Source organism: Mchenga conophoros, linkage group LG18 (assembly GCF_057382185.1).
Source record: "Mchenga conophoros isolate Kocher_MC1m ecotype Shallow Benthic linkage group LG18, M_conophoros_male_GT1.1, whole genome shotgun sequence".
Taxonomy (NCBI): Eukaryota; Metazoa; Chordata; class Actinopteri; order Cichliformes; family Cichlidae; genus Mchenga; species Mchenga conophoros.
Window position 1 is genome coordinate 30748183 of NC_140543.1, and position 18500 is coordinate 30766682.

The 18500-nt window shown below is 40.8% G+C and overlaps 1 protein-coding gene and 1 long non-coding RNA gene across 11 annotated transcripts in view; one reads left to right on the forward strand and one right to left on the reverse strand.

Moving 5' to 3' along the window:
* Nucleotides 1-18500, forward strand: part of ctnnd2b (catenin (cadherin-associated protein), delta 2b) — a 244366-nt gene that overhangs the window by 198623 nt on the left and 27243 nt on the right. For all 9 annotated transcript variants that reach the window (XM_085255835.1, XM_085255837.1, XM_085255839.1 and 6 more), the window contains 2 exons: nt 10415-10601; nt 16059-16176. In XM_085255835.1, coding sequence (XP_085111961.1) covers nt 10415-10601; nt 16059-16176 — 305 coding nt within the window. The remainder of the gene's footprint in view (nt 1-10414; nt 10602-16058; nt 16177-18500) is intronic.
* Nucleotides 7743-11955, reverse strand: LOC146554180 (uncharacterized). Of its 2 annotated transcripts, none has more exons than XR_014889625.1 (2): nt 11837-11955; nt 7743-10615 (listed from the first exon to the last, which is right to left on the reverse strand). It is a non-coding gene; the product is annotated as an uncharacterized LOC146554180 (long non-coding RNA). The 2 variants fall into 2 exon arrangements; XR_014889626.1 differs by having other exon boundaries at nt 7743-10621.

The window sequence follows — 18500 nt, forward strand, 5'->3', positions numbered from 1 at the left end:
ATTACACAGTTGTTACCATATTATTCACACAGTGTTGCTATTTCACCTTTAAATATCATCAATACAAGGTTATCATGATACCCCTAATACTGATATAAAGTCAAAAAAGTCAGTGAACTTGTCACGGTCCTGGGTCGGGTCGACCCAGCATTTTGAGTTTCTTATGTTTTGGTTTATTTTTGCATTATGGATTGGTTATTCTCTGGTGATACTGTTTTGATTACAATTATATTCTGATTCTTTAGTTATCTGATGATGATGTTGATGACGATGATGATTATGTCTGGTTTAGGTTTTGTTATCTTGCCCTTATGTTTGGTTTAGGTTGCCTGTGCTTGGTCTTCTCTGCCCGTATGTCCCTCTGTTTGTCCATGACGTCATTATGCCTGTTTACGAGTCTGTCTCTGTCTGGCGTGTGCTTCCTGTCTTATTTTGTAGGTCTGTGTCCTTTGTCAGTGCGTTCAGCTTTGTGCTCTCCCTGTCTCGTCAGTGTAATCAACGTCAGCCGTGTCTCCCAGCTGTTTCCTCTTTGCTCCGTTCACCTCTTGTATTTAGTGTCTGTGTCTTCCCCTACTCGGTGTCGCATCGTTAACGTCTGTTCACCCTCACTTGCTGCGTGTTTAGGATTTCCAGTCCTCCTGCATCTCTGTTTAGAGTTTTGTTTGCTTTTGTGAGTTTTATTTTATCTTGATGTTCTGCTCCAGCAATAAAGCTGCATTTTCTGTCTAAACCTCGTGTCCTGAGAATCCTGCATTTTGGGTCCACCACTCCTGCCTGCCTGCCACACAGCCGACCATGACAGAACTAGCCATTGTAATTAAGTCTGCTGATATCAGCACAATCTCACATATATTTCATAACCTTTTTATTCAGTGAATTTATTCAGTCAAGATCGGTATAAAAGCTGCACGTAGGCTGTTCTTTCAAGTCAAATCCATACGATGCATCTTTGTGCTGCCGTTGACCCTGCTTTAAGAAATCTCCTTTCTGTGTCATGTAAGGCAGCAGTCCCCAACCTTTTTTGCGCCACGGACCGGTTTATGCTCGACAATATTTTCACGGACCGGCCTTTAAGGTGTCGCGGATAAATACAACAAAATAAAACTAGTACCGGTACCGAAAAAAGAAGATTTATTCATAACACACGTGAAAAGTACCAGGAAAACCGAGGTAACGATAAAAACGATAACAAAATAACGCTGAAAACCGATAAAAACCCTGAAAACCATACATTTCACACCTGAGCCTCAACTCTCGTGGCCCGGTACCAAACGACTCACGGACCGGTACCGGTCCGAGGCCCGGGGGTTGGGGACTGCTGATGTAAGGGATAAAAATGTGAGCCTGGTCACTTTCAGCTGCAAGACGGCTGGCTCAGCGTGTCGCCAGTGATCTTCAGGGCTGCCTTAGCTGTAATCTACATTGTGTTTCTACTGCACAATTTCAACAATTAGTAAAGGTGACAACTGATTTATCCTCAGTTGTTCAAAGGACTGCGGAGCCACTCAGAAGGCAGGTGGTGTACACAGTCTGTCAGAGGAGGGTGGTCTCTCTTACTACAAAACCCCCCCTGCTGTTCTCAAGGTCATACCACTAGCGTGGGCTCCCTAGAGATGTTATGTACGTAACTTGAATGCAAGCAGCTCCTGAAGGGGATTTCTTGTTGGAACTTATAGCAATTGTAGGCCTATAGATGAAAAAGCTAGAAAAGCACATTAGCAGAGGTGAGCTTCCCTGTGAGACAGAACAAACATCTTTGCTGGTTTATGTATTTTTTTTGCACAGTGTTCACTTGACTTTTCTCATAAATGAGTTTAGGTGCAGTGATGCATTTCAACAGATATAGAGCATATACCGTACTGCTCAGTGGGCAGGATGGTTTAACCATATGCTTGAGAGTATGATATGTTGTGTAATAGGAGTGTGTTCTTTTATTTTTTTTTCCCTTTTTGTGTGTAAGGAAACAATAACTAAAGCTGATAATTGACTGCACTGATGTAGAGTGTGCAGTTTTTTCTTAAACGGGTGAACATTCAAGTACTAGTAGCTTCAAATGTGGCTTCGATAATAGTTGATAATAGTTGTTGAATAGACATCCAAAAGATGACTTTGTTGGCTGACCAACATTGAGATTTGGTTTAAAAGGAAAAGTGACAAGCTGTCTTCTCAGACTGTTAAACGACGTCTAGAAAAAACATTTTTGCATCAAACTTTGGTTGAAAAGTGAAAGGAGAATCTTAATAAACAAATTCAGCCTCAGACGACCAACAGGTTTGAACCCACAATCTTCTTGCTGTGCTGCGGCAGTGTTAAGGTTCACGTCGGAGAATTACAGTCCTAATCAGATGTATTTTAATATAGTTGTAGTCTGATGACTAGCCCAACCTTCATGCCTGTGGAAAGGTAGACACACAAACAGAATGGCAATCTCTGAAGTCTCAGATTCAAAGTGGTCCACAACAAGGATGTGTCAAAAAGCAAGCACTTACTGAAATACACTGGGAGACTTGAGGAATAAAAAATGAAACGAGAGCAAGATCAAGTGGGGGACAAAGGAACCTGTTGCAGAAGAGAGAAATATGACAGTGGGATGAAAGTACGCTGCAAATGAAAGATGGGAAATGGCTTCACAGACAAAGAGACATAGCCAACATATTCATTTCCCCTCCCTCCACATAACAACCTCCTGCTGCCACTCATGATGTAAGGCTGAGGCAATTAACCTCCTTCATCTGTCACACACTTATGACTGTGTGTGTGTGTGTGCGTGTGCGCGCATGTCTTTAAGGGCTTGGATGCAAGTGTTTGTGCATGCCTGAATCCATGTGTGTAAGCAAGCAATAACATGAGCCAGTGTACATCGAGGCAATATTATGTGTGCACGAGACTGCGCGCGTGTGTGTGAGAGAGAGCGTGTGTTTCAAATCAAAGATAAAATCCCACTGCCTTTCACCTCAGGGAGATGATGTCATACCCTGCACAGCGAGTAGCAATGCTGGCAAACAGCTGACTTTACTCAGGATGGGGAAAAGTCATCTTTGTCTTGCAGCTGCAGCATGACATCATTCATTGCATTTTTGACATGTGCAATATGTGTTTATTTCTTACTTATCCACTCATTTAGCATGCATTGAAAATGGAAATTCACATTGTGGGAGAGTCACTGTTTTTCATTAGAACACTGCAAGTTGCAGACATGTTAAGTCCGTCAGACCAAATTTAATACTGAAGAGCAGATCTGTCAGAGTTGTTTAGACACCACTAAGTTAAAAGAGATGAAAATAGATATTTATATGATCAAATTTTGAAATATGAAAAATGACATCAACTTACAGGCTATAACTAATGTGTGATCTATAACAATGGGAAATTACACACTGTGCTCCAACAGTTTAGCCACAGGACATTAAATGCATTATTTTTAGATTTTGCAGAATGTAGAGCTAATTGGCTATTTTCATCACAATAAGCAGCCTCTGTGTTGTTCACAGATTAGGAAATGCTACTGGGATAGACAACATCTAACACTTTAAAAGATTTTAGTAACAATTTAGGCATGCATGCATGGATTAATTGCAAATTACAAGCTCTTGCAATCCTCTTGACTTTCCAGGAAAAATGTCTTAATTCTTTGCATCATTTTTAAATAAACATGCATGTAGGAGCTACTTTGCCCAAATATCAGACACATTTGGGCCTTTTGGCAAAACTCTGTCACCACACTGCCAAGTGTTGTGTGGGCCTCATCTTGCCCAGAAGTCATGTAGCATGCTTAACATGGGTTGTGGCAAGTATTGTGTGAATGCTGTGGGTGTATGTGTGGCCCAAATGTCACAATGTAACAAATATCTGTCTCATAAGGTGTGCATGAGAATCCAGAGATATAAAGACATTGATTCTTCAAAGTGATGCTGCTAGCAACAAGTGGAATTTTAAAAAAACATATTAAGGTTTCGTCAGAAATTTTGAAAATCTACATAACCAAAACTATCCTTATATAAACTGCTTGTAGTTTTAGTGTCATTAAAAAACAACAACTACTACTTAACATTACTGTCCAAGAGAGAAATAATCGGTGCATTGTGTTGTTTACTTAAATTACATCCGAGACCTTTGTGCCTAGCTGATTCTTCTTCTTCTTTTAGCTGCTCCCTTTAGGGGTCGCCATAGCAGATCATCTGTCTTCATCACACCTGATCTCTAGCATCCTCTTCTGTCCCACCAGCCTTCTGCATTACCTCCTTCACTACACCCATTAATCCTCTCTGTAGTCTCTTTTTCTCCTGCCTGCGTGCAAGCTCCATATTCAGCATCCTTTGTCCAATATATCCAGTATTTCTCCTCTGCACATGTCCAAACCATCTAGCTATTACCTTTCTAACATTGTCTTCAAACCACTCAACCCTAGTTCTCCATCTGAAATATATACATTTCTATTCTAGTTGATCCTGGTCACTCCCAATGAAAATCTTAACATCTTCAACTTGTCTCTTTTTTTCATGCTGCCATCTCCAAGTATACATTATAGAAGGTCTCTCCTGTAAAGCTTCCCTTCCACTCTTGCTCCTTTTCTTCTGTCATAAATCATTCCTGACACTCCACCTCTCTTGTGCACTGTCCGTTGCTTTGGAATGGTGAATCCAGGTATTTAAACTCATCTACTGTCACCGTCTCTACCATGTTCACTTTCCCACCCTTTCACTTGTCTCCCTCTCACAAACAAATGTGTTCTGTCTTGCTTCAACTGACTTTTGTTCCTCTTCTCTCCAGTGCATACCTCCACTTCTCCAGGCTCTCTTTCATCTCCTCACTACAGATCACTGTTGTTCATTCATACAGTATGTCTAAATGAAAGATTTTGATGATGCCTTATGTGTCAGAATTATGAGAACAAATGAGTTACATTTTCTTGAAACACTGTGTCTCTTTGGCTTTCAACCCCCAAGGCATTTTACACCAAAAAACTAGTCCACCCCAAGGATCACTTCCCCTGGCACAGAATAATATACTGTTGGGCACTACAAGAGGAGTGCTGTGAATTATACATCGGGGAAACCAAACAACCTGGTTAAGCAGATTGCTCAGTGCAGAAGAGCTACCTCATCAGGCCAAGACTCCACAATGGCCACTCTTTCAGTGATGAGACTATAGACATCCTGGTTAGGGAGGAACGCTGGTTTGAGTCAGGAGTCAAGGAGGCCATTTATGTGAAAATGGAACAACTGCTCCATTTTCACATAAATGCTCTTTCTCATATCTTCATGGTATGGCTCGTGAATTTTGTCTCTCTGTAGCTGCTACAGCTCTGCTTCTTGTTCTTGAAAACGAGTACTAGAAAACTTCTTCCTCAGGCCTCATTCTGAAATTGATAAGCAAACTGGTGTAAAACTCAACAGCCCTCTCCCATAGAAATCTCCAAACCTCCTCATGTATGGCATCTGGATCAACTGCCTATCCACCCCTCATTCTTTTCACTTCCTTCTTGCTAATCCTCTGCACGTCATATGTCTGTGACATCATGATTCACATCTGTTCTCCACGCTCTAATTTTCTACACTCATGAGCACCTCCTGCTCCTTCAATCTTCTTAACACACTCTCCTCACCTGTTAGCACACTTCCATTCCTGCCCTTGATAACCCTAACCTGCTGCACATCCTTTCTAGCTCAGTCTCTCTGCCTAGCCCACTGATACAAGTCCTTTTCTACTTCCTTATTGTCCATCCTCACATGCAACTCACTCAGCCTTTGCAGTTGCCAGCTGTTTTTGCTTCCCTCCTCCTGGACTACTGCTGTCTACTGTCCCTTACTATCCCATTTAGCAGGTCATATGTTAAAAGCAGGCACTAACTGTGAACATTGCTTGATAATGGTGTCTGCTCCAAAAATAATGATTAATGAGGTGTTATACTTTGAGATGATTACTCTAAAGATATTAAGGTACTAAAGTCAGAGTTTATCATTTATTATCTCTGAACAAAACCCTAGTTAGGCTGTCCTTTGATATAACAGCGTATTTTGTTAGCTAACAAGATGAGAAGTGTTAAGAAAGCATTTTTTAGTAGAATTAATGAGATGTAGTTTTTTTACTGTAGCCAGTATTGCTATTGCTAAGCTAATATTCAGCAAAATCTGTACGCTTAGCAAATGGCACCTTTAAAGAGTTAAAGACACCAAAATTCGCTCACTCACAGATACAAAAGTCAGCTGCAATTATTATATTAAATGCCAAGGTTACTGAAGAAAACAAGAAACAGCATGCCGCCTTTGGCCTGTTGAGCAGGAGAAAAAATGAAATGGCAGCTAGTCTGTTTTGCTAACATGACACTCCCAGCTAATTGCTGTCATAGAACCAGAAGCTAATCATTTAGAAACTCCTTCTGACCACAAAGCGGGACTGCACCGTCTTAAACACACATGGTCCAAACAGCAGACAGGGTTAAGACTGATTTGTCAAGGGGCTTAGATGGCACTCAAAGACGTGCACACAAACGCACACAAATTCATACAAACTCACAAAGACAGATAACAGAAGCTGTAATTACAGAGTTGCTGCTCAGCCGTGAGTGAACAACACAGCTCCGAAGAGAGGACGCCTTATTCCAAGCACACACTCCCACACAGATCTGAGGATAGGATGCTTTACCACTACTACGGCTATAATTACTACCATAAAAGAGAGTGCTAGATAAGTGCAGATATGACTATGGGTGGACACTCTCAAATGCTTTAACATATAATTACAGGAATACATAGATTAGAGCGCAGGCAATTTGTAAGATGAAGGTCAACAAGAATTACGACGTTGTAGTACTTCAAGGTTATCACAATTTGCGTGCACGAGTGTGAGCTTATACATATGTGAAACCTCTCAAGAAATCGGAGTGCTCAATGTCGAAATATGGTGATTTGCCTCTTACCCTCTTTGTCCTTTTCTTGATAGGTTCAGCCTGATATGTGCACTGTATGTGTTTGTGTGTCTCTGTGGGTGAGTCACTCGAGTCAGCGAACTATATGTGTGTGTGTGTGTGTGTGTGTGTGTGTGTGTGTGTGTGTGTGTGTGTGGCAACTGGCTAGAGAAGTGGACCTTAAGTGGTAGGATAGAGGAAAGTTACTCCAGTTTCTTGGTTGGTTGGTCACTGTATGTTCAATTCAGGTGAGGATTAAGAACAGGAGAAATGTGCAGTGGAATTTTGTCTAAGTGATTTACTGCCTTTAGTACATCATTAATTACAGCAGCCCACCGGTGACTTGAAACTAAACTTTAAGGTTAGTTATAAGGCGTTAGCGTAGCAGACTTTACTCCTGTGGAAGTAAAAAGTCTTAATAGTTGGATAGTTACAGATATCTCTGCACCAGTAATTGTTTGTCTGTTTCTTTATTTGATCCATGGCAGTACAAAACAGTACATGTACATGTTTTGGGTAGTACAAAACACAGTGGTAGCTTCCTGACAGCGTTTGAGTGATACCAGAGCAGCTTCACTACAGCGTGGCGTTCATTCTACAAGTGTCTGCTGAAGGACTAGAACACCACCTTCATGAAATAATTCCTCATTTGATGTTTTAATAAATGCAGTCTAACATGTCCCGCCAACATCTTCAATAATAACTAATGACCACGAAGCCCAGATCCTAAATTTATACTCAAACAGCTCAGTGATGCTCTTGGCCCCATGAATGGGTGTATGCATTGTTACGTCTGGTTCAGTTTGGGTAAGAAGGAAAAACAGCCGAGTCCGTGTAGGTGACAAACATAGTGATTTTATTACATGCTTCTAAGACAGAAGCATGGGAAGACAAGCGTACAGCCACAGATCTCCTAAGAGTGGACCGTTCCCCATCCTTATATAACCCATGATGACATCACACAGTTAGACCTTACTGGAAATGATAACAGTCTCCCCATAGTCCAAAGTTCTCCTTATACAAACATCAGATGATACTTTAGAGAAAACCAAGTGTGTGACATGTCATGTTGTGCAGTTCGGTGAGCCTGTGTGTCCAACTAGAGAATGTCCTGACATGACCTCCCTGTGTAAATAAGGGTGAACGTGCGTGTTTACATAACTCTCTATGTGCATGTTCTGATGTAGGCCTGCAAATGAATTAGAACAAGGTCCTGCTAGACCCTCCAGTTATGGACGGTGAATACAATGCTGTGGATACCATTTGAGACTTGAGTACAATGATGATAACCTGCATACATTAATCTTTACTCAGATTACCATAGATATAAAACAAAGATTATACTGTCCTCAGATTCCACAATGATAAATGATTAATGATTGATACTTCTAATTATAACTGTGATCATAAGAATACAAAATAAAATATCTCCTGGTCACATTCCTCCTCTTTGGGCTGGCTTGCCAGCCCAACTCACACCAGGATTTGTCTCCAAACCAAACAAACACGTTATGACACTTATCAACCCCAACACCTCCGTTGTTTTCCAATTTCCAATTTTCCCACAACCCAGCTGTTCTTTTAGCTTCAGACTCGAGTTTCAGCCTGACACGCTTCAGGCCCCTTTACCACCTCCTCTTGGAGTGAAGAAACGCCCTCGGATTCTTCTTTCTTCGACTTCCGGGGTTAGACCACCCTTCAGTCGTTACACAGATCTGGGGATTATTCTGCCCCACTTTCAAACAAAGATCTGTATGTTAGTTGTCCGTTGTCACCGCCGTGTCCCCCTTTTTGCCAAAAGCCTCTCGAACCTCGTTGGTCTCTGGTGTTCCTAGTTTTCGCCAACCCCTTCCTGGTTATCGCTGTGGTTATGGGATCCATCTTCTCAAGGAGCCCCAAGGCCATGACACTTGACCCCAGTTGCTGTGAAGGGTCCCCATATCTCCGTGTCCCCGTCTGGTGTCTGTTCCCTTCTCTGCAAGAGACAGAAAGCCAACACCTCTCCTGCGCTGGCTCTCCTAACCTAATGTTGTTGACTTTGATTATTCCAATCCTATGCTATGCCTATGTGACTGATTTATCTGATTCTGATTCTGATTCCGATTCTATGTGTGTAAGCGTGCATACATTTAACCCTCTTCACTTGAAGTCAATACCTCCAATATATCAATCCGATCCTTCGTCAACTGGACCATCCCGTCTCCTTATAAGCACATTTGCAATGTGTGTATAAAAGTGAACAACAGACCTCAAACAAATTGGGCATTCTTAATTCTAACTTAAGTTTAAGTCTAGTACTCAGTTTCTGATCATCTAATTATGCTTCTCACTGGTTCCCTAAATTGTCTAAAAACCTTTAATTTTTCCATACCTAAATTATTAAACACAGACCAAATCATAGACCCCCTATATAGCTTTTTGCCTTTATGAGCACACTTCAATAATGAGCAACAACCTGCAATCTGTACCAAAAATCTTCATGGTCACACCTGCAATTAAAGATCAGATGCATTTTATACCTGTTTTAATTCTTCCTTATATAGAACCTCCTCAGTTTCAGGTTAGTTGCGATTAATCTCAATTAATCGTTCTAGTTGTATTTTGCAATTCAGCTAAAAAGCAAACCTGTTAAAGCAAACAGCTTATTTACAACCACCTGCAAATCATAAGAGTAATAAAAGATTCAGCACAACAGACAAGTATCATGTTCAGGTTTCTCCAATCATTAAATCACTTTTATTGCCACAATTTGTTTTATTCACACTTGGGCAATATTACTCCAAGAGAGAGAGCCCCTAATGGCCAGTTAGTGGGCTCTAGGTTAACCTGTCCCCAAATTTGTTATTTGTTATTACTTGTTTTCATGTCACTTGTCTGTCTGAAGGATTGTATTGCAACTTGTCTTCCCACACTGACTGCGCAAAGTGTGTAATAAAGATCACTATTTTTTGACACCTACACGGACTCGGCTGTTTTTCCTTCTTACCCAAACTGAACCAGACGTAACAGCATCATCGGTTAAATCTAGTTACGTCTGCCTATAAGGCCACAGTTTTACTCGCTCTGTGCAAGCTTTTATTTACATAAAGGACAGAAAGGCAGAAGGATATTTTGGAGTGTTTTTGAGGGCACGTCTGAATACTGACAATGCAATGGAGAATACACAGACATCTGCATAGAACAATAACCGCTGGCGTCGTCTGCCATTGTTAATTTCATTATCCATACCTGCTTTACTTCCTGTAACATGTCAAGCTCTGGAAATGTCTGTCATGCTAGTTTTAAGAACATGTGTCTGGCTCTTCAGATTGCTGTAAAGCCAGTAGCTGTCTGTGTTGCAGTGTTTGCTGAATCAAGCAGCTCACTAAAACCTACTAAATATTTAAGTGGTTTCTGGCCTGAAGATGTTTCTGTGTCTGCCTTTCTTTCTGTCTCCTTCCTGCTTTTCCTTTTCTTTTCTCTGAACTCTTCTTTGTTTTTCAACTTCCATCTCCTTGCCATCCTCAGGTGTTTTGTGGAACTTGTCATCATGTGATGCCCTGAAGATGCCCATCATCCAGGACGCTTTGGCCGTTCTGACCAACGCTGTGATCATCCCACACTCGGGCTGGGACACCTCCCCGCACACGCAAGAGGACCGCAAACTGCACCTACACTCCTCCCAGGTTCTCCGCAATGCCACCGGCTGTCTGCGGTAGGTGTCTCTACCTGTTCCTTAGGAAAAAAAACAGTATTCACACATTTCAAGAATCCAACATACAACTGGAGAAGTCTCTTTTTGAAGATGTTGTGCTGTTCACAGTCCTACTGTTACCGGCCACATCTAAAAAAGTCTCTGTTAGTTAAAACAGTGTTATTTTTAAATTGTACGCTGTGTTATTTTTAACGCCCTATACACAGAGAGAACTGAGAGAATTAGCTGCATTTAAGATGAGTCATCGTTTGGCTTCAGAGCTGCTGTGGCTTTGCTTTTTCTCACTGGAGACGTGGTGCTAGTCTTACAGTTCAGTAGTGACACGTGCTTTTATCATTTTGTTTTGGGTCTTTTACTCCAGCACGTTGGATTAAAAATAAACCTTTTGCGTATGAAAAAATGTGAAAGCTGGTTCTGATAACACACAGTATGTCACTATTTGTTACCTGAACAACACCTGGCACCAGGATGCATTATGGGAAGAAGGCAAGCTGGCAGAGCAAGAGAGTGTGATGCTTTGAGTAATGTTCTTCTGGGAAACCTTGGGTCAGCAACCACCAACTAAACACAATACTTTGTAAAATATCCAAGAAAATTGTTTCTGCAGAAGATGGAAACAACAAACTGGTTTTGCCACTTGGGGCAAAAACACCGGGATGAGTACAACCAGACTACAAAGGAGGATATATTAGCAGCTGGTGATGTAATTTGCGACTCAAATCTAAACAAATGATTCCACAGAGCGTCACTGGAGCACGTTCAGTTTCTTCTTCAGGTTCCAGGCAAATGTCAGGCTACAAAGGAAGAAAGAAAGAGTACAAAAACACCAGGTTTTTCTCTTATACTCAACTTTTGTGCAAAATTGGATAATTGGATGTCTTTCTGCCTTAAGTAGTGACCTAAATGAAACCATGTGAGAGGTTCACACAAGACATATGTGAAAGGAGAGGAGACTTGATCGGTTTTGCATTTTCAGAGGTCACAATCCAAAACAATAGTGATTCATAATCTTTGTATCAGTGAGAGGCTTTCAGCATTACAAAATCTTCATGATGAAATTTCTGTGGTAAACTCTGAGCTCATAAATCTTTCTGATGCAGACGTGTAAGCAGTCTACGAGACATTTTTTGATGTGCTATTCATTTGAATCCATCACAGCCTTCTACATCAAAATAAGAACAGAAAACATAGCTTGCAGTATTATGACAAGTCCACCTAAAACAGTCTGTACGTACCTTATTGGTTGAATCGACCCTGCATCTGTCCATATCCCTGCACACTGACAGCACGTTATACAACAGAACAAATAAGTTTGCTTTAATAATGCAGCAGCTCACATCATTCACTGAATTTTTTGACAGTTGGACTGGGGGCTATTTCGACACATTTCCTCTCGAGGATGTGGCACAGGGTGCAGCGGGAGCTGAGTGGGAACGCTGCCATGACTGTATTTGCATGTCTTGCTTCCTGTCGACACGCGCATGTCTGTTTGTCCCTCTGCCTAACTCGGTGTGTGGGCCATTAATCTCAGCCGCGATATATCTCCTCATCCTCCCCCAGTGAAAATAAGCTACACATACTGGCTACTTACAGAGGCTTCTGTAGCTGCTGGTGTGTGTGTGTGTGTGTGTGAGAGAGAGAGAGAGAGAGAGAAGGCACACATCTGATACAGCAGTGCGTGTGTGTTTTTTGATTCTAGTTGGCGTGAGTGTGTTGCAGGAGATAGCTTTGTGTGGATCAGCTCCCTAAACTCGAAGGGCTAATTCATCTTTCTCACGCCTTGTTAGGGAATGCTGGGAGTCTGATTAAAGATTGAATATTTCATGGCGGGTTTGGTATATCGCCGGCCACCTGCTCTCTCTCTCTCTCTCTCTCTTCCATCTCCCATTATCCGCCTCACATTCTCATTTTCTCTCTCTCCCTCTTTTAGTCACTTTCTCCTCCCTCGCTCCATTTCCATCTCGTCCTATTACTCCGTTTCTCCTCTCTCGATCATATTATCCCTCCTTTATGCCTTTCTTCTTCTGTCTCACGCCGTCTCAGCCACACTGTCTCTCACTTTCACACAGGCACATTTTCTCCCTCTGCTAACTTGCTGCTTCACGCCATATGCTGTCGAACCGGCTAACGGGAAGAGCTAAAACTTGTGCTGTCAGACTGCTGAATGTGAATTATGTGCATTGAATATGGCAGCTAATGAAGAGACAGTTAACCCATTTATTCACTGTACTTGCAGACATGCCTCTGCCACGCTTCTGGGACAAATTACGTCACTATCTGGTATCAATATGGGTGAATGAAGGCAAGAATGTGATTCTTTTAAATGCTTCTCATCAGGGGACATTTGAACCTTTCTCACTGAAACTACACACAGAAATGCAGCACCAACTCTTGCAGTCTTATATAATAAGGCAACAGGCTTTTCTTTAGCTCTCAACTGATCTACCATCAGTCCATAGAACGAATGATCTGTGTGGGTTAAAGAATACATTGAAGGCCTGTAATAATCACTGACTTGATATAGCCTTTTTGCAGAATCCTTCTTTACAATGATTTTTTGTGGACTTTCTTTTGCTTTGTTGCTTTGTTACAAAAAACATTTGCCATTAAAATCTGAAAGCAACAATCTAAATTGTCCATTATGTAGTCCCTAAATGAGCAAAATGAGAACTACTGATGGATTATAATGCAGTTTTGGACATTAAATTGCTCCATGTACTTGTAGATACATCCTGCCAGCTGTCAAAGAGAGAACTAAATGTGCACACAAACAAGGGCAAAGCTAAATAAATATATCGAATGAGACTTTGTTTTTTGATTAGAGAATTAAAGATTAGAGAAAGACAAAGAAATAGGCTCTTCAAAGAGTGACATTTTTGTCGATGGACATTTTCCCTCAGCTGTAGCGGCACGCTGTGGGTTAATCAATTGTGCTCGCTTTTAAAACCTGCTTTATAGACATGTAACCTTTGTCCTGCATTGTGATTCTCTCCTTATTTAGATTCTTCACACCGAAAGATCATAATGAGAGATAATCTGTAGCAGTGGTTTGCAAGGGAACGCTTCAGAGGGATTAATTATCTGTAATTGAGTGTGGTTAATTAAACTGAATCTATTAGCAGGTAGTAGCCAAAATGTGGGAAATGTCTGCAAGAAAGAAGTATATAAAGAGGTTTACAAATATTCTTAAGTGTTCTTTACTTTGGCGTTTATCGGCGTGTGCCCTGTGTGGCTCACAGTGCTTTTAGTCAGTGTGTCTGTGTGTTTGGGCTCAAGACAAAAAGAGAAAGATTCAGACTAGCACACAGATTGTCAACAACCTGAAATATTTAAGCAATTATTTGACAGTATAGTGAAAATATAATGCTCTCATAACTTAATAAAACTGAGAGACATTCCGCTGAGGGTCAGAATTAAACAGCCCGCTGCATTACTTAAACATGTAACTTCACCGCTACATGTTTGGAGGTTTTTTTGCATTACATTTAAGGTCAGGCCTCTCTCTCAAACTCTCACCAATACATTCAGAACTACACGACCTCAACAGACTTGGGTATTAAAACAAACATGACTGGCTATTAAAAAAAATCCAGAGTGATTCCATGAAGCTTTGAAAACTGGTAGCTTTTATAAACACAGCCTGGGAGTGAATAAAAATGGCTTTTGCCTTTTTGTTTAGGACGAGTAGCTTGGGATCAGACATCTAACCATTTACCAGTACAGGACCTCATTCAGTTTATACACTGTTTGGAGAAACTAACAGTTAGAGCTTTTGCTGTTCTACCATTTCTTCGTGATTTTTGTCAGTTGAGTTTTGTTTTTGTCGTTGTAAGTCCAGTGACACTCCATTAAGGTCTTTTTTTTTTCTTCCCGTAAACCCTCAATAAAATATTTTTTTCTTACTGAATGCACCTTTGTTTTTACTGGTTAGGCTTTTTGATGGTGGTTATGGTAGAGAAATACTTCAGCCACGCCTCCAACAGTACAAGTGTTTCTCTTTGTGTTCTTGCTGGATAATATCTAATTTCCGCACTGTATATGCTTGTTTAAATATCGAGGGTTTTATGTTCTACATTTTTCTCTCTTATTCATTTCACTGTTGAGAAGAGTTGATAAATGTGAGGCTTCTAATCCTCCCACTGCAGGCGAAACACCTTTTCCATTACATCAATTTCCAGCAACATTTATTTTTAGGAGGTGTATGTCTATATCGGCCAAAATTCTTAATGTACACATGTGTGTTAGAGTTATATTTACATCACAAAAGTAGGGCAGGAGATATTGTTGACTGACTTTCCAACAATCACAACTTACTGTGTTCAGCTGTGGTGCTACATGTGCTGCATAAAGAGTTGTAAATTGTAAGGTAAAAATCCAACAATAACACGAGAGAAAACCCCAACAATCAGACAACCCCCTATGAACAAGCACTTGATGACAGTGGGAACAAAAAACTGCCTTTTAACAGGAATAAATCGAGGCAGACCCAGGCTCAGGGAGGGAGACGGGGCAAAAGACTCAATGTAAAAGAGAGTCAGAGATTGATAATAACTAATGAATAAATGCACAGTGATGTTTAAATACACTGAGACTGACAAGAGGTCAGTGCAAAAGAAATGCTCAGTGCATCGTTGGAAAGCCCCCAGCATCAGTTTTAATTTCTCTGAATTGACTTGATAGCTACTTTTAAGCTAAATGCTATTTTTGTGGCCAGGAAAAAGTCAGTACTGGACACAAGATACACAGAGCACTTGAATTTCTAAGGAAAGGGTAGTCTATGATTGTGTGTTAAACAGTCTAAAACTTTTTAAATTGCCATACTGGTAATACCTGATTATAATCGTCTTAATTCCATATTTTTGGATGCCCATTGGCTGATAAGTTTTTTTTTGTCTACTTTGAAAGCATTTATTTTAAAACGGTAGAAAATTTGTGAAGCCATTAATAGTGCACTATTTTTGAGTTTTGTATCTGCACATTAACCACACATTGTAATAACCTTCACTATCATAAATAGCCAATTCAGAGGCAATGGAGTATTCGGATGTTAACAGAGTTTACATAACTTAATTAAATGCATAATTGCCATTCATATTTCTGCATTTGGTGTTTATTTGTGTGACAAAATGAATTAGAGGTGTCGTCTTGCAGCTAAACAGCACCATGCCTTTTTAAATTAATTTGTTATTCTCTGAGAAAAATCAAATGCAGAGCTTTGTCTTGGTGCCATTTCTCACTGACACTGAGGGCACAAGCATTTCCTAGCCATCTCTAATAGCCTGACATTTAAAGGACATTACATCCAGCCTCTCTCCTCTCTGTCACACAGACAAGCATTTCCATACATTTCAACAAGCACATGTGCTCGCACTCAGAAAACCTGTGAGGAAACAAAAACTAATGGGCAATTTGGTGTGTGGAATCTTCTAAAAGCTGTTCTGTTTGTCTGTTTTACAGGAATGTGAGCTCTGCAGGTGAGGAAGCCCGTAGGAGGATGAGGGAGTGCGAGGGTCTGACTGACGCTCTGCTCTATGTCATCCAGACCGCTCTGGGGAGCAGCGAGATTGACAGCAAGGTAATGCACATACACACAAATGAACGCAAATATCTGCAAGGCATACAAACTCAAATAGCCTCTAGCTCATTCACACACACACACACACACACACACACACACACACACACACACACACACACACACACACACACACCTGCACACAGTAAAAGAGAATGATGTGGAAGGGCCCTGCAAATGTGTTTGTGTGTGTCCTCTTGTTTGTACACATATCATCAAGAACTCAAATCCACGTGGTGCTTTTGCTTTCCAAACATGTGTACTATTTATGATTTGCATAAATCTGCATGTGGAAAATGCAAATGTGTTTAATCTTTTCCCTCACAGACTGTATGCGATCACTGTATATGCATAATCACTCTCAATCATGTTCAAAGCTTGCAGGCCACAAATACGCTGCAAAAAATGATGCACAGGTTAAAGTTTTTTGTTGCTACATTCACAGCACACAAGCTGTATCCAAAAAGCTGTGTAAGATTTAATGATTTGCAAATCAGTTGATCCCTGTATTCATTCATTTGTTTAAATACTCCAAAAAAAACATTTACCAGTACAAAGATCTGACCTCAGTTGTTGTGAACCAGTTTCAGACCTGTTAAAATTGGTGCCTACCCTAATCCAAGATAATATTGACATAAACATAACATAAACATAACTCACTGTCCAAAGAAGTTTGAACTATTTTTAAACATTTAACTCAATATAGTTGTGAAAAAACATTTTTTAAATTTAATGCCAACAACAGGATTCAGGAAACTTTGAGCCATGACTGGAAAAGCTGAAGTTTAAAAGTTTTTAAAAAATCTTTTGTGTATTCTTTTGAGTGTCAGGTGTAGTGAGAGGAAGACTGTTATGTCAGTCTGCAGTAATTCATATCTGTCAGTGTGGCTCTGTTCTGTTTTTGGACAGCAACAGTAAAATGCAACACAGAACACAGCAAGCATTAATAACAGATATTAAGTCACATACAGCATGAAATAAGGAGCAGAGGTAGAGGTGGGTTGCACAGCGGCTTGCAGATGTTCTGTAACTGTGATCAATTGAAGATGCTTAAATAACGCACCCTACGTGAATTTTGCCGATTGGATGTATAGAAAGCTAAGTAATGAGGTAATGTCATTTGGCGTCTAGATGAGATGATCTGCCAGGATCATGGCTGAGGTCAGTTGAGCTATGACAGTGCTCAATGTGTGGACTAATTATATATATATTGGCAAGAGATGAATCACTTCATTGGATATAGAAGGAACAAAAAGAAGACGGGAAGACGTTCAGCAATAAGTGTGAATATGTGGGGAAATGATTTGACAATTTAAAACAACACTGCACTCTCTACGCACTGTTGTTGAGTTAATGTGAAGGCCATGTGAAAGTTGTAGTGACTGACTCTGAACTGAAAGTTGGCGACTATGTGCCTCAGCATCCACAAGGTTACTTCCACTTTAATATGATACCATTAACAATTGGTTGTGGAATATTTAGTAGGCAGGAAATTTCACGACGGTACGTGTTGCACTAGTGGCATCCTATCAAATTCACATTCAAATTTTATTTGTCACACGCAACCATTAGAGTTGGATGTCTCGAGACTGGTTGTGGTCTCGAGACCCGAGACCACTTTTACGTGGTCTTGGTCTTGTCTTGGTCTCGACGGACTTTGGTCTTGGTTTTGTCTTGGTCTCGGATCCCTCGTTCTTGTGAGACCGTAGAAACGGGTGAGGAGGGCTGTGCGAGTGCATCGCACTCGTAAACGAAGCAGAATCTGGCTGCAGTTTAAAGACTTTTTTGTCTCGGTCTCGTCTCGACTTTGTCTTAGTCTTGACTCAGTCTGTCTTGGTCTCGATACCCTCTGGTCTTGGTATTGTCTTGGTCTTGGTCTAGGCGGTCTGACTACAAGTCTAGTAACCATATGCAGTATGACGTGGTGAAATGCTTATTGCTGTGCAATGCCTGACCATTAAATGACAGTAAGAATTCACAGTAAGATTTACAGATTTACAGATTACTACAAAATTTACAGATTTTAACTTAGAAATTTACAGTAAAATGTGCAAATAAGAATTTATGAAAGACATTATAAGAAGTGTGCAAATAAACAGAGTGCGTGCAGTCCTACACCTGGTTCAGGACCCGAATAGCCTGGGGGAAGAAGCTCCTCCCAATTCTCTGTGTTTTGGCCTTAAGGGAGTGGAAGCGCTTCCTAGACCTCAAAAGTGAGAAGAGTCCATTGTTGGGATGGGAGAGGTCCATCATGATCTTCCTTGCTTTGGTCTTGCATTGCTTGGTGCAGATGGACAGCAGGTCAGAAAGCTCTGATCAAATGA